The following is a 15,417-nucleotide window of genomic DNA, read 5'->3' on the forward strand; positions in this document are numbered from 1 at the left end:
TCCATACCCTTTTTAGGTGTACACGAAGACCATCCCCTCTCGGAGTTTTCTTTTAACTTCCAAAGAATTTATATATATATATAGCAGGCATGAAAAGCAAACCAACAAGCTAGAATATTGAATGTTGTTTTTGGAACTCTGAACCCAAAACTGTAAAGTTGAGAGAGAGGAGATCGAGAAAGAGAAAGGGATGGCAAGTGAAGTGGTGAAGAGGGCAGAGTGTGCCTGCTGCGGGATTTGGGAGGAGTGCACCATCGGCTACATTGGGTGGGTTCAGGAGCGGTTTGGCGGCGTCTGGGTCTGCGGCCTCTGCGAAGAAGCTATCAAAGATGAGCAAGCGCGTCTTGGCGTTGGAGTTGAAGTTGCTCTGAGGGTCCATGCTACCTTTAGAGAGGCTGCGCATGCTGATCCGGCTGCTCGAGTTGCTCGTTCCATTGTTGAGCTCATCAAAAAGATTATGTCTTCCTCTGTATCATCACCTAATTAAGGCTTCTCTGCCTAGATTGAACTTTTTACCTAAGACGATGCTAACATTGATCGTTGCTTATGATGATGTTATGGAGCTGGAAAAACAGTTAGCCATGCAGCTGCTCCCTTCATGTAAAGGCTAACTGAATTCAATATATTGTCCAGTAGTTCTGCAAGTTTTTGTCCGTTCCATGCATATATGTATAGGTGTTTGATTGCATGCGGGTAAGAAGGGAGAAGATCAAAGTTTATGACACCATTTAGAGTTGGCTCGATCGAGAGAATCCTCAACAGCCATCTCGATCAGACATGTCACATGGCCATGGCCATCATCAACCCGCTTAAAAACCATGCACTTCGAAAAGCCTTCCCCCAAAAAATTGCCGACTGGTAGATAACTGCGCTGACCAATACAAGAGTGTTAGAGACTTAGAGTATATTTTGAGTCCCTCAAACTCAAGGCGAAAATGTGTAGAATCTTGAGTTTTATTTTTGCTGGAAATGAAAGCTGTTGGCGACGGAGGCCTGAGATGGCCGGACCAGACCGGTGGCCAAAAAACTCGTTGGAGTTTGTAGAGGCTAATAGATGTGATTAAAGTTGATGACGGTCAGAGATGGGCCATTAACAACAATGGCCGAAGGTTTTGGGCCAAACAATGGGCCAAAATATAGCAATTGTGTGCCATTGTGCCAGAATGGTCGTCTTGACAATAAGAGCCGCGATTTGTCTGGATTTATTTTGTGGTTGATTATTTCCGATCCTGTCAATAAATCATTTTTTATAAATAAAAAAATCAAACAAGGTCAGTAGATAATAACAATATTCATTGAGACATAGGCCTAGAGGCTAGAGACATGGGTGGGTCCCATCTCATGTCTTTAGACTCTGCACAACTGTTGTGTAGGAGACATTTCTGATATTCATTATTTTCTTAAAATCTTGGGTTAAATATATCTTTGGTCTCTGAGTTTTGACAACTTTATTTTTTAGTCATTGAGTTTCAATTCGCATCACAGATGATACTTCAATTTTGAGAAAATACCGAATTGGTACCTTAGTCAAGTTTTCCGTTCAAAAATTAACGGCTCGCCACGTGTCAACTTCAAAGGTTGACACGTGGCAGACTATTAGTTTTTTTACGGAAAACTTAACTGAGGTACTAATTTGGTCTTTTTCCAAAATTAAGGTACTATCTGTGATGCGAATTAAAAATCAAAGACTAAAAAATAAAGTTATCAAAATTCAGGACCAAAAAGATGTTTAACCCTAAAATCTTTGAATGGATAAAAGATAGAGAAATGCTTGGTTGTACACTTTCATCCCACTCCTATCCCACCCTTGTCTACGTGAACCAATAATGTTGTTAAAAAAATCTGGGTCCCACTACACTCTCTCTTCTATCTCTCACATTATTGGTCCACGTAGACAAGGGTGGGATAAGAGTGGGATGAGAATGTACAACCAAGCATTATATCAGAACAGCAGAAGCATTATAGGGAAATATAAAACATGTTTCAAACTGAGTTTTTCAGGTAGATCGAGAGAATTAACCAGTGTTTGAAACTCTGGATTTAGAGTAATATTGGAATCCTTCCCTTGGCTGTTAGGTGAGAATTTTGGTGGACGTGGCTTTGTTCCATCCACAAAGCCTAACAAGTCCTGACAAAGAGTGTTGTCCTGTGCACGCCATAGTCGATAGTTGTCCTGTTTCAACTTGTGTTGGAAATTATTTTGAAGGCTTTGGAGGAGAGGTGTTTGGGTGGGTGGGACGGTTGTAAAGATGGGTGGAACAGAGGTAGAAGAAGAAGATCTATAACTCATCCTAGATAGCTATGTATTTGAATGTGCCGTATCCAGACTGATTTTGATATACATGATTATTCAATTAATATCAGTTAGTAGCATATCTTAGTCTATCTAGTGTTACTGGTTGAATTCAAATCTTGAGGATGAGAGTTATCCTTTATAATATGGAGTTACATATGATGTATTCTATATATGAGAGTTACTTAGAATTTATAATGCAATTAGGAGTTATATGTGATGTAAATGAGTGAGGTTAATATTGAAAGCTAGAAGGAATATTCTTTGTAGTCTATAAATACCCATGTAAGCAAGTCATTTCAATTATGTAAATAAGAGAAAAATGTTGTCCTTCGAGCTTTATCCTATGAACATAAGTCATAGATCGAATCACGTAAAATTCATTGAGCTTTATCCTATGAACATAAGTCATAGAAAGGTTACAACAATCTCAAACGAAAGATACAGTATCAAATTTGAAAACAACAAACAGGAAATGACTGTTTTTTTACATCAAATGGGTAAAAAACGTTTCACTCTCGCTCTCTCTCTCCCAAAAAAAAAAAAAAAGTTAAACTAAAATATATAAATAAATTTTTCACCATAAGAATTAATGTCGTTTGAATAATAAGCGACACTAATAATTTAGTGTCGTCTTCTAAAGAGAAATGATTTTTGCATATCACTTGTACATCTTTTGAATATCAGTTTTCTAAATCAATCATTGGATTTATAGGACCCACAAAGATTCACATGTAGCTCCTACAGATCCAATGGTTAATTTAAAAGGAAAATGATAAATTTACAACACCAACACAACAAGTGCACAACAACCCCTCACATGCATGAGGGTAAACCTCACATACTGGGACCCACCCTCTTGTGAGAGATTGTTGTACACTTGTTGTTTTAGTGTAGTGTAGAAATCAAATCCCAATTTAAAAACTGATGTACAAAAGATGTACAAGTGATGTGCATATAATGTCTCTCTTCTAAATTTTGCGCCGTTTGAACAATAAATGACATTAAATTATTAATGTTATTTACTGTTCAAACGATGCTAATTTATTGGCCTTTCAAATGTCAATTTGACTTTCTCTTTTTCCAATGTGAAACTCCCTTTCTTTAATACCTTTCCATTTAAAACAATCATAAACCACAAAATAAATATATACATATTAATTTTGAAAATTCTTTATATAGAATTGAATTGTTTAATTTGTATGCATGTCATGGATTGAATTTTCCATGTGTATGCCTGTATGGCTCCCTTTCCCTTGATGATGAGATGAGGGTACAACAGTCAATTATGCGAGAAAGTGATCTTTTATGTGCTATATTATCCAATGGGAAATAAATCTAAAGACTTAAATTTTTTTTGTTGCTCCAATTTGTAACGGACGTGAGAATCAATTGGAAAATTCATATATAAAAGTATATCAATATTCTAGTTATTAAAAGACAAAAACAAGAAGTAATCCCTGTCGACCAACATCATCAATTCACAGCTAACAACTGTGTCACCCATTACCTGTGATTGGCGTTTTAGATGCATTAGCGTTTGTTCCAACATGCATTCAGCCATCGGCAAATAGGACAAGGGCGGCCCTTGTAAACAACATTTACAGTGCGGATGGAGGTGCTTGACATAACCGAGAGAGAGACAGAGAGAGAGAGAGAGAGAGAGATGAAGAAGACATAGAAGTGGAGGAAGAAGGTAATTAAGGAATTGAGAGATGAAGAAGAACGACGCTATTGTAGCAACCTCGTCGCTGGTATTAAGGATCCTCACTCTAGCGTCATTACTTGCTTCTATAGCTTTACTAGTTACAGACAAAATCACCTTCATTGATGGTTCCAAAGTAACCTTCAAGGATATCTTCGCGTACAGGTACTTAATATCCTTTCATAATCTAAACACTAAAGCATGTTAATTAAGTAAAGTTTAGTAGAGGCAGGCAAATATACATGTCTTGTTTTTTAATATATATTGTTAACAAAAAGAATTAACACTGAAAGAACAACGCCATGGATAAGGAAATTGCATATATATTATCATAAATTAAAATCGTTTCTTGTATCGTGTGGAATGAAAATGTTACCGATAAGAATTTAATATATTTTTTATAAAGTTTTTATACTTTATGTCATAAAAAGGCTTTGGATCATTTTTTATTTTTTTTTTTGCTTACCCTTGGGAGTGATTAATTAGTTTTTAAAACCTAGTGAGCTATTTGTCAAAACCTCAAACTACAATGACCAAAAATGTATTTATTACTTTAATTAATATTTTAACACCCATTTTCGTATGGACTCAAACTCTCATTCAATAAGTAAAGCTTAACACGTAGATTGACTATTTAATTAAAATGAGATAAATGGTAGAGTCAATGTTCGAATCCAAGGTCTATTCTAATACCATATTAAATTACTAGTTGTCCAAAAAACTTAAGAATCCTGCAATCAATCATCAGCAAGCATAACCGAATTGATACCATTACGCCAAACTGCTACATCAGCCTCGAGGTCCATCCCAATTCACACATCTAAAGATAGTCCAACTACAAAACAACACATATATGTTTCATAAGTGAAAAGATACAATTAAGGGTAAGTCCACGACTTAGTGAGTAATAATACACATGGTGACAGGTTATCATATAATAAACTCAGTTATTTATAAATCACATGCAGCAATATAAGATTACAGTTTATCATGGATGCAAGATAGGCATAATATTGTTGTAATAAGATATCATGTCATAGTTCAACTCCATGTAGTCTACTCAAGATTTTAACCACTTCCATGCAGGGTTGAACCAAAAATTGTCTTTTGATTTATTAAAGAATAAGTGTATCTTCAATAGTGAAGAAAAACCTTTTGGAATGATTTTTTTTTTTTTTTGCTACCTAAATAACATGCCACATTTTTAATAGGTAGTATTTTTCAAACCTTTCGATATAAAAAAAGTCCTTAATTTACTTAATTTGAAAATATATCTATAAGTTCTTTTAAATTATAATGAATCTGACCCCAAAGCTATAGCTAAAATCCTCTGCATGCTTTTTCTTTCTCTTATATATTTTATTATCATCACATTTACATACTTGGTCTATATATGGTGAACACATTGGCTGGCAGGTACGTGCTTTCCATTGCATCGATAGGTGCATGCTACAAGCTATTGCAGTTACCTTTTGATATTTACTATGCAACCAAAGGAGAGAGGTTAAACGGATGCTTCCTAGATTTCGACTTCTACGGAGACAAGGTATTGAGATTTTTTTTTTTTTTTCCTCTTTCTCTCTTATATATTATAATGATTATTAGTATGCCAACTCATAAATCCACCCCATAACTAATCAACTATAAATTATCCCTTGGTCAAGACATATTGTTGAAATTTTTGTTTTATTTTCTTAAAAATAAAAAAACATTAACAAATAACTCAAACACAAAATTCTTAAAAGCGCCGATTTTATCAATAATATTATTTGAATTTCTATGATCATTAATTAATTAATATCAAGTATTAGTGGTGGAAGACTACCAAGACACTATATAATTAATGATTTGATTTAATATACGTACAGCTCATCAGCTTGCTCCTAGCCACGGCTGTTGGTGCTGGTTTTGCCGTCTCGGTTGAGTTCAACAGAATGGTGGACGGTCTCGTTGGCGATTTCTTTGATAAAGGGAATATTGCAACCTTTGTTCTGTTGGTCGGAACTATCTGCATGGCTGTAGTTTCGGTGCTTTCATCCATCAGTCGAACCAAGTAGAGAATTCTTTGGATTTTTTTTTTTTTTTTTTGCCATTCTTGTCGAATTTAGACAATTCCAAATAAAACGAAACTGGAGTCTCTTCTCCAAAGCACTTTTCTTTTTCTTTTTTTTTTATGCATTTCTTTATGTAATGAAAGATTATTATTTTTATTATTATTTTTACTATATATTAAGTGTAAAGTCTTTTATAAGGCATAATATCATCAAAGTAAACAATAAACTTGCATGCCAATAAAAGGTAGAAAGCATCGAGGCATTACTCTCATGAATGTGCTTGTTGTATTGGAAAGACCGAACATCATGAGAACACTAGCAGTTGTTTCTCTTAAATTTTTCTTTAATTTAGGGAATCAAATCAATTTTTACTTCCCTATTTAATTACGTTTTACAATAGCTTCCATTATCCTTTCCCTACACCTTTTAAATATTCTTTAAATTAAATGGTATGGGAAAGAGAGAATAAAGAAAAATAATTTAAATATTGTTTCAAATAAATATTAAAGCAATAAGAGATGAAAGATAAAGTTTTTTATATTAAAATAATATTAAGAGAACCACTTTTGCTTCCCTAAATTTAGAATTCAACTTTTGATCCTTTTGGTGTTTCCTTAGTGCTTAATTTAGGGAACAACAAGAAAATTTGATTCAAGAGTTTTTTTAGTAGTTTTTCTTACATGGAAAGGGAATGAGATTTAGAGAAACAGCTGCTAGTGTTGTGATGAGCCATTCATACAAATCTTTACAGATCTTGAATGCAATTTTCCATTCATCACCCATTGATTCAAATAAGACTCACGCCTAATAAATACTAAATTTAAATTCAAGGTAAGATAAAATTTACTAAGATCATCATTCCAAACAATTCTTAAACTCCCAAAATTATCAATTCAATGCTTTCTTAAAAATTACCTAAAACATACTTAAAAAAAAAAAATACCTAACCCATTAATTATGGCTACATCTCTTCCTAACCCTAGCATTGAGAGAAAAGTAAATGGCAGTGGAATGGTGGCAGCTCATCTAGTTTCCCTTGCCATTCCCAAGTATGCTTTGGCTATGAAAGATGTGCTAACAACAGGGGAAAAGTTATTGAGATGAGAGTATGACCCCCTTTCTATCCTTTTCTTGATGATGAGATGAGGGTATAACAGTACTCGATTATGCAAGAAAGTGATCTTTTATGTGTTATATTATCCAATGGGAAATAAATCTAAAGGCTTAAATTTTTTGTTGTTCCAAATTGTAAGGGGCGTGAGAATCACCATGAAAATTCATATATAATAGTATTGTTGGGTATGACTTTTCACCCATCAATTAGTCTTACTATCTCATGGTTGAAGAATTGGACATCTTAATTGCACATGGGTAGTTAAGAGACTCATGGTTGAGAGTCGGGCATCTTAATTGCATATGGGTAGTTGAGAGGATCATGGTTGAGAGTTGGGCTTCTTAATTGCACATGGGTAGTTGAGAGACTCATGGGCATTTAAGAAGGGTTGCTTGCCTATAGAAAGGAATGAGAGCTTATTTGTATATCATCACATTCAAAGAGAGCTAGAGAATAGTGAGAGAAAGAAGATCCAAAGCTCAAGTGAGCCATTTGGGAGAATGAGATAATTCTCTTTATAGAAACACTCTCAAGTGTTGTTTTGGGTGTACTTGGGTCTTTGGGTATGAGCCGCTATTTATATCTCTCTTGTTTTCATAGTAAAGATCTTGATCTGTCTTCTCCAGTAGACGTAGGCCAACTTGGGGCTGAACCACTTAAATCCTTGTCTATTTTGGTAGTTTTGTTTCTTGATCCTTGCTTCTCAATTTATTTTGGTGCCTCTATTACAACAAATTGGTATCAGAGCAAGGTTATATCAATTTCGTTTTTTATCTGTTCGGGTATTGTTCACAGGTAGTGTGTACGGGTTTTGTTAAATTCTACGTCTAGGGAAGTTCTGTCAACTGGCAACTTTGTTGTCCAAGGAGACTAAGTTTGAAGTTGGACCGTTGTGACCCCTCCAGCCTTTCCTGGCAACTTACCTAGTTGTATTTTTGGACTTACCTGTTTCACAGTTGTAACTTGTGACAGTATTGAGAGATTCAACAAAAGATGGCGACAAAATTTGATATTGAGAAGTTCGATGGAAGAAACGACTTCAACCTCTGGCGGGTCAGGATGAAGGCCTTGTTAGTGCAACAATGGTTGTCCAAGGTGCTAAGGGGAAAGCATGCACTGCCAGAATCATTGAGAGAAGATGAGAAGGAATAGATGGAAAAGGAACACAGTGCAATTTAGATGTGCTTGAACAATGAAGTACTATGCGAAGTAGAAGAAGAAGAGACGGCTGCCAAGTTGTGGTTGAAGCTGGAGAGCTTGTACATGACCAAATCACTCACAAATCACTTGTATTTGAAGAAGCAGCTGGCCACACTTCATATGCATTGAGGTATGTCGGTTAAAAATCATCTTGATAAATTCAATCTAGTGATTATCGATTTGAGAAACATAGATGTTAAAATTGAGGACAAGGATCAAGCTATTGCCCTTTTGTGTTCTCTATCACATTCATATGAGCACTCTATCGATACCATGATATATGGTAGAGAAACTTTATCTGTAGAAGATGTGAAAGCAGCCCTAAACTCCAAAGAATTGAAGAAAATGGCGTCTGAAGGTGTTGCAAAAAGCTCGGGTGAAGGATTGGTTGTAAGAGGATGATCAAATTAGAAGTCTAGTTTCAACACAAGAGGACAATCCAAATCACAGTCCAAAAAGAAGAAACTAAAATGTTTCGAGTGTCACAATGAAAGGCATTTTCGGAAAAACTGTCCTGAGCTCAAAAATAAAGGGAAAGAGAAAGTCTCTAATGCTGGGAATTCAGCTGTAGCAAAAGGCGATTTTGATGACAACAAAAATGTTTTAGCCATATCATCTTCTAGTATTTCCAAAGGCTGGGTTCTTGATTCCGCATGTTCCTTTCATTTAAGTCCCAACCGGGACTGGTTTGCTTCTTACAAGAGTACTAAAGTCACTGTTTTGATAGGCAATGACATGGCCTGTAAAATAGTGGGGATGGAAACAATCACAATCAAGATGTACGACGGAATTGTGAGAACTCTAACTGAGCTAAGACATGTTCCAGAATTGAAGAAAAATATAATCTCAACAGGTGCTCTAGACACCATTGGTTGCAAGATCGTGTAGCAAAATGGAGTTCTGAAGGTTATTCATAGTGCCCCGCTCGTGATGAAAGGCAACAACTCAACAAGGTGAGAAATCTGTATCATCTTGTTGGTGAAATAGTGACAGGTGGAGTAGCAGTTACAACATCTGGTGAAAGTAAAGCTGGCAATTTTTGATACGACCCGCGAACCCGACACGAAGTTAAAGGGTTAGGGTCAAGCTTAAAAGGGTTTGGGTCATAAAAGGGTTGACCCGTTAGACCCTTTTAATAAAAGGGTCGTTACAGGGTCAACCTGCTTGACCCGTGGGTCGACCCGTTTGATCCGTATACTTAAACATTTTTTTTTAACATTAAAAATTTAATTTAAACAATCATATTACCTCTTTCTTTCTCTCACTGTCTAAAGAGTAAAGACTAAACTAAAAAAAAAAATCTCACAAAAAACAAAACTAGTCTTTTTCTTTTATTGAGTTAGAACTTGAACAAAAAAGGCAAAGACTAAAAAAATTAGCTGAGTTTTTTTTTCTTTCAAGTTTTCGAACTTAGAAGTTGAACCAAAACAAGTAAATAAAAAAACAAGTAAATATTTTATATTTCAACTATAAAATAATATGATTATTTTTAAAATTTAAATTTGTGTTTTTATTTTTATTTTTATAGATTTTATCAATAAACGGGTCAAATGGGTCGGGTCGTGTCAACCCGTTATTTAGCAGGGTTGTGTTAGGGTTTAAGAATTTTACCCTTTTATCTAAACAAATCGTGTTAAGGTTGACCCTTAACATGCTCGTGGGTCAAACGGGTCGTGTCAACCCGTTTTGACAGCCCTAGGTGAAAGTGATGTAACATCAACACACTTATGGCATATGCGTTTGGGCCATATGAGTGAAAGAGATTTGAAAGAGTCAAGCAAGCAGCTTGCTTGGAGGAGCAAGAACTGGCAAGTTGGATTTCTGTGAGCATTGTGTATTCGGCAAGCATTGCAGGGTGAAGTTCACGAAGACCATAAGTCGCACCATAGATACTCTTGATTACATTCATTCTGATGTGTGGGAACCTTTACGGGTGTCATCAAAAGGTGAAGCTCAATACTTTGTTACCTTTATTGATGACTTCTCTCGAAAAGTATGGTTGTATACTTTGAAGAGTAAAGACGAAGTCTTTGAAACATTCAAGAAGTGGAAGACGATGATTGAGAAGCAAACTGGTAAAAAAGATCAAATGATTGAGAACCGACAACGGTGGTGAATACACTTATGGGCTGTTTATGAAGTTCTGCGAAGATGAAGGTATAGCAAGACACTTCACGATGAGGAAGATGCCATAGCAGAATGGGGTTGCTAAACGGATGAATCGTACCCTATTGCAAAGGGCTCGATGCATGTTATCGAATGCTAGATTGGGTAGAGAGTTTTGGGCTGAGGCAATAATGACTGCATGCTATCTTGTAAATCGATCACTTTCCTCAGCTATCGATTGCAAGACTCCTTATGAGATTTGGTTAGGAGAACTTACTGATTACAATTCTCTGAAAGTCTTTGGTTGTTCAGCTTATTTTCATGTTGCAAAGATAAGCTTCAACCAATGGCTAAAAAGGAAATTTTTCTAGGATATGCAAATGGTGTGAAAGGATACAGAATATGGTGTCCTGAAGTGCATAAGTTTGTAATCAGTAGAGACGCGACATTTGATGAATCTACTATGCTAGCTTCCAACAAGCAAAAAGACGTGCAAGAGAAGGTTAAAGGAGATTTGGTAAAGGTGGAGCTGAATACTCCAAAGGCATCAAGGAGTGAGGCTGATTATGTCCCAGATAATGAGCAGCAGCCATTACAACAGCAAACAGTACACCAACAACTACAATCTCTGGCAGGCAGTAGAGCAAGAAGAACACATAAAGCACCAGTTCACTATGGGTTTGAAGACATGGTGGCATATGCACTGAGCATTGAAGAAGATGAGCCAATCTTCTTTCAAAAAGGCAATGCAAGACAATAATAGCAAGGAGTGGAAGGCAGCCATGGATGAGGAGATGGAATCTCTTAAAAAGAACCAAACTTAGGAACTTGTTAGGTTGGCCAAAGGAAAATGAGCAATTAGATGCAAATGGGTATATGCAAAGAAAGAAGGAACTCCAAGATCCAATGGTATCAAATATAAGACTCGATTGGTGGCTAAGGGATTTGCTCAAAAGAAAGGTGTAGACTATAATGAGGTATTTTCTTTACACAGTTATAAAAATAACAATCAAGTTCCAGCAATCAAGTTCAATCGTTGTTTAGACTTGATCAATACTTTACATATTTGAGCGAGGCGCAAAGGAAAAGACATGACAGATGGTTGGTTTTTCTGACAAGGTGGAGATACATTCTTTATTAGACTTGATGGTTTTCAAGTCAAGGTAGAGAATTGTTGGGTATAACTTGTCACCCATCAATTAGTCTTGCTATCTCATAGTTGAAGAGTTGGACATCTTAATTGCACATGAATAGTTGAGAGGCTCATGGTTAAGAATTAGGCTTCTTAATTGCACATGAGTAGTTGAGAGACTCATAGACATTTAAGAAGGGTTGGTGGAGCTTGCCTATATAAATGAGTGAGAGCTCATTTGTATATCATCCCATTTTAAGAGCTAGAGCTAGAGAATAATGAGAGAAAGAAGATCCAAAGCTCAAGTGAGCCATTTGAGAGAGTGAAAGAATTCTCTTTGTAGAAACACTAACAAGTGTACTTGGGTCTTTGGGTGTGAGCCACTATTTGTATCTCTCTTGTTTTCATAGTAAAAGATCTTGATCTGTCTTCTCTAATTGACGTAGGCCAAGTCGAGGCCAAACCACTTAAATCCTTGTGTCTATTTTGGTAGTTTTGTTTCTTAATCTTTAGTTCTCAATTTATTTTGGTGCCTCTGTTACAACAAGTATATCAATATTCTAGTTTATAAAAGATAAAAACAAGAAGTAATCCATGTCGACCAATATCATTCACAGCTAGCAAAAATTCGATGATTAATTGGTGTTTTAAATGCATTGGCATTTGTTCCAACATGCATGCAGCCATCGGCAAATATGGCAAGGGCGGCCCTTGTAAACAATATAGAGTTCAGATGGAGTTGCTTGACATATATAACCGAGAGAGAGAGAGAGAGAGAGAGAGAGAGAGAGAGAGAGAGAGAGAGAGAGAGAGAGAGAGAGAGAGAGAGAGAGAGAGAGAGTACGTAGTTTTACTAGGAATGCAATTAGAGAAGATGATAGAGAGAAAGAGAAGATATTGAGGGGGATGAAGCCTAGTCCGAGAAACTCTCTCAAAACTATCACCATTGATCAGTTTATTGGTGGCTTCGAGCCAAACAACATTCGCCGCACCTTCACTTTTCATCCTCCTCCATGCCTAAAATCTTTTGCTAGCTTCCACTACACCATATATATATATACAGTTTCTTGTAGGCCTACCAGAAAGTGCTATATATATCTTCATTGGCTTGTTGACTTTAGAACTCACCACACGTGTCAGTAGGTGGCTCTCTTTGTCGTCAAGGCTTCCCAACATTGAGTTATATTGCTTGTGAATGCGACTATTCCATTAAACTACACATTTTTCGTGTTTATTATTTAGTAAATAATAATCTTTTTTGTTTCTCTGTTATTTTGTTGTTCGATTATATTTAGCAAACAAAAATTCGATGGTTAATTAATTGGTGTTTTATATGCACTGGCGTTTGTTCCAACATGCATATAGCCATCGACAAATAGGACGTTGTAAACAACATTTACAGTGTGAATGGAGGTGGTTGACATAACCGAGAGAGAGAGAGAGAGAGAGAGAGAGAGAGAGAGAGAGAGAGAGAGAGAGAGAGAGAGAGAGAGTTTATAAATTAAAATCGTTTCTTGTATCGTGCAGAGTGAAAATGTTACCAATAAGAATTTAATATATTTTTATTAAGTTCTTGCACTTTATGTTGTAAAAAGGCTTTGGATCAAATTGGTTTTTTTTTTTTGGCTTACCCTTGGAAGTGATTAATTACTTTTTAAAACCTAGTAAACTATTTGTTAAAACCTCAAACTACAAGGACCAAAAATGCATTTATTCTTTTAATTAATACTTTAACACTCATTTTTATGTGGACTCAAACTCTCATTCTGTTATTACGTGCACAATAATGATAAATAATAAGGAATTGAAAAAAGAGAGAGCAAGAAAAAGTCAAGACACAGATTTACCTGGTTCGGCAATGTGCCTACGTCCACAGGAATGCGGTTATTTTCAATAATAATTTAGGGTTACAAAATAACATATTTATAACAAAACCTTAATGTACAGATCGACAAATATGAAAAACTCTAAAATACCTTGTACCGTACTGTGCGTGCAACCCCACAACCTAATCATCCCTAGGCAACAAAAACTTAATTACTCCCAACAGGGACGGATTTAAGGGGGGGCTGGCAGGGGCCATGGCCCCCCCTCAATTCCAAAAAGTAACAAAAAAAAAATTAGGTAAAAAAAAATTATAAGGTAAAAAAAATAAAATTTAGCTTATTGGCCCCTACCAATAATTTTTTTGGGCCTTTGGCCCCTGCTCATAAGAGTTTCTGGTTCCGTCCCTGACTCCCAAGAGAATATGAACGACTTGTTCCAACACATTTAATAAGTGAAGCTTAACACATTGACTATTTAATTGAAATTGGATAAATGGTAGGGTCAGGGTTCAAATTCAAGATCTCTATTGCAATACCACATTAATTTATTAGTTGTCCAAAAACTTAAGAATCCCACAATCAGCCCTCAAGCATAACTGGATCGATATCATTACGCCAAACATATGTTTCATAAATAGAAAGATACAGGCGTAAGTCCACAATTTAGTGAGTAATAATACACATAATGACAGGTTATCATATAGTAACTCAGTTATTTACAAATCACATGCAACTATGTAAGATTACAGTTCATCATAGATGCAGTATAGATATAATATATGTTGTAATAAGATAATCATGTCATAATACAACTCTATATGGTCTACCCAAGATTTTAACCATTTCCCGGCAGAGTTGAGCCAAAAATTATCTTTTGGTCTATTAAAGAATAAGTGTATCTTCAACAATAAAGAAAAACATTTTGGAATTTTTATTTTTATTTTTTTTTTTTTTTACATAACTAGCATCCTCCTGCTTGCTTTTTCTCTCTCTTATATATATAGATATTTTATTATCATCACATTTACATATCTAAATTAGTTGGTCTAAATATGGTAAACACATCGGCAGGGATGTGCTTTCCATTGCATCGATAGGTGCAGTCTGCACGCTATTGCAGTTACCTTTTGCTATTTACCCTTCAACCAAAGGAAAAAGGTTAAACGGATGCTTCCTACATTTCGACTTCTACGGAGACAAGGTTTTGAGATTTTTTTTTATTTTTTTTTCTCCTTTTTCTCTTATATATTATAATGATTATTAGTATGCCAACTCATAAATCCACCCCATAACTAATCAAGTATAAATTATCCCTTGGTCAAGACATAATTTAGCTTCGTTTGTTGAAATTTTTGAAAAGAAAATCATTAACAAATATAAGAGAGGAAAGAGAAAGTTTTTTATATTAAAATAATGTTAAGGGAACCGTTTTTACTTTCTTAGATTTAGGATAGAACTTTTGGTCCCCTTATTGTTTCCTTAATTTAGAGAACAAAAGAATCTGATTTAATGGTTTTTTAACAGTTTTCCTACATCTGAAGAAAGGAATGAGATTTAGAGAAGCTGCTGTTAGTGCTCTGATATGCCGCTCATACAAATCTTCACAGATCTTAGAAAGCAATTTTCTATTCATCACCTAGTTTGATTCGAAAAAGAGTCACCTAATAAATACTAAATTTAAATTCAAGGTAAGATAAATTGATTAAGATCATTATTCTAAACAATTCTTAAACTTCTAAAATTATCAAGCCAATGCTTTCTTAAAAATTACCCAAAATATACCTTAAAAAAAAAAAACACCTAACCCATTAATTATGGCTACATCTCTTCCTAACCCTAGCATTGAGAGAAAAGCAAATGGTAATGGAATGGTGGCAGCTCGTCTAGTTTCCCTTAGCCATTCCCAAGCATGCTTTGGCTATGAAAGATGCGCTAACAGGGGAAAAGTTACTGAGATGGATGAAAGAAAAGATAATTTAAAGCTGAA

General features: G+C 35.4%; 1 protein-coding gene across 1 annotated transcript; it reads left to right on the forward strand.

The window, feature by feature from the left end:
* The first annotated feature begins 3,847 nt into the window (after nucleotides 1-3,847).
* Nucleotides 3,848-6,261, forward strand: LOC133865420 (CASP-like protein 4D1). The gene is made up of 3 exons (XM_062301825.1): nucleotides 3,848-4,163; nucleotides 5,415-5,544; nucleotides 5,867-6,261. Exons 1-3 carry the CDS (start codon nucleotides 4,009-4,011, stop codon nucleotides 6,053-6,055), a joined length of 474 nt encoding a protein of 157 aa, XP_062157809.1. The 5' UTR covers nucleotides 3,848-4,008; the 3' UTR covers nucleotides 6,056-6,261.
* Nucleotides 6,262-15,417: the final 9,156 nt, after the last annotated feature.

Source organism: Alnus glutinosa, chromosome 4 (assembly GCF_958979055.1).
Source record: "Alnus glutinosa chromosome 4, dhAlnGlut1.1, whole genome shotgun sequence".
NCBI classification, from domain to species: domain Eukaryota; kingdom Viridiplantae; phylum Streptophyta; class Magnoliopsida; order Fagales; family Betulaceae; genus Alnus; species Alnus glutinosa.

Excerpts from the sequence above, each read along its gene's own strand:
- LOC133865420 (XM_062301825.1), top strand. The coding sequence starts at position 4,009 with ATGAAGAAGAACGACGCTATTGTAGCAACCTCGTCGCTGGTATTAAGG. Across the intron at positions 4,164-5,414 it reads AAGGATATCTTCGCGTACAG|GTACGTGCTTTCCATTGCAT; the intron begins GTACTTAATATC and ends ATTGGCTGGCAG. Across the intron at positions 5,545-5,866 it reads TCGACTTCTACGGAGACAAG|CTCATCAGCTTGCTCCTAGC; the intron begins GTATTGAGATTT and ends ATATACGTACAG.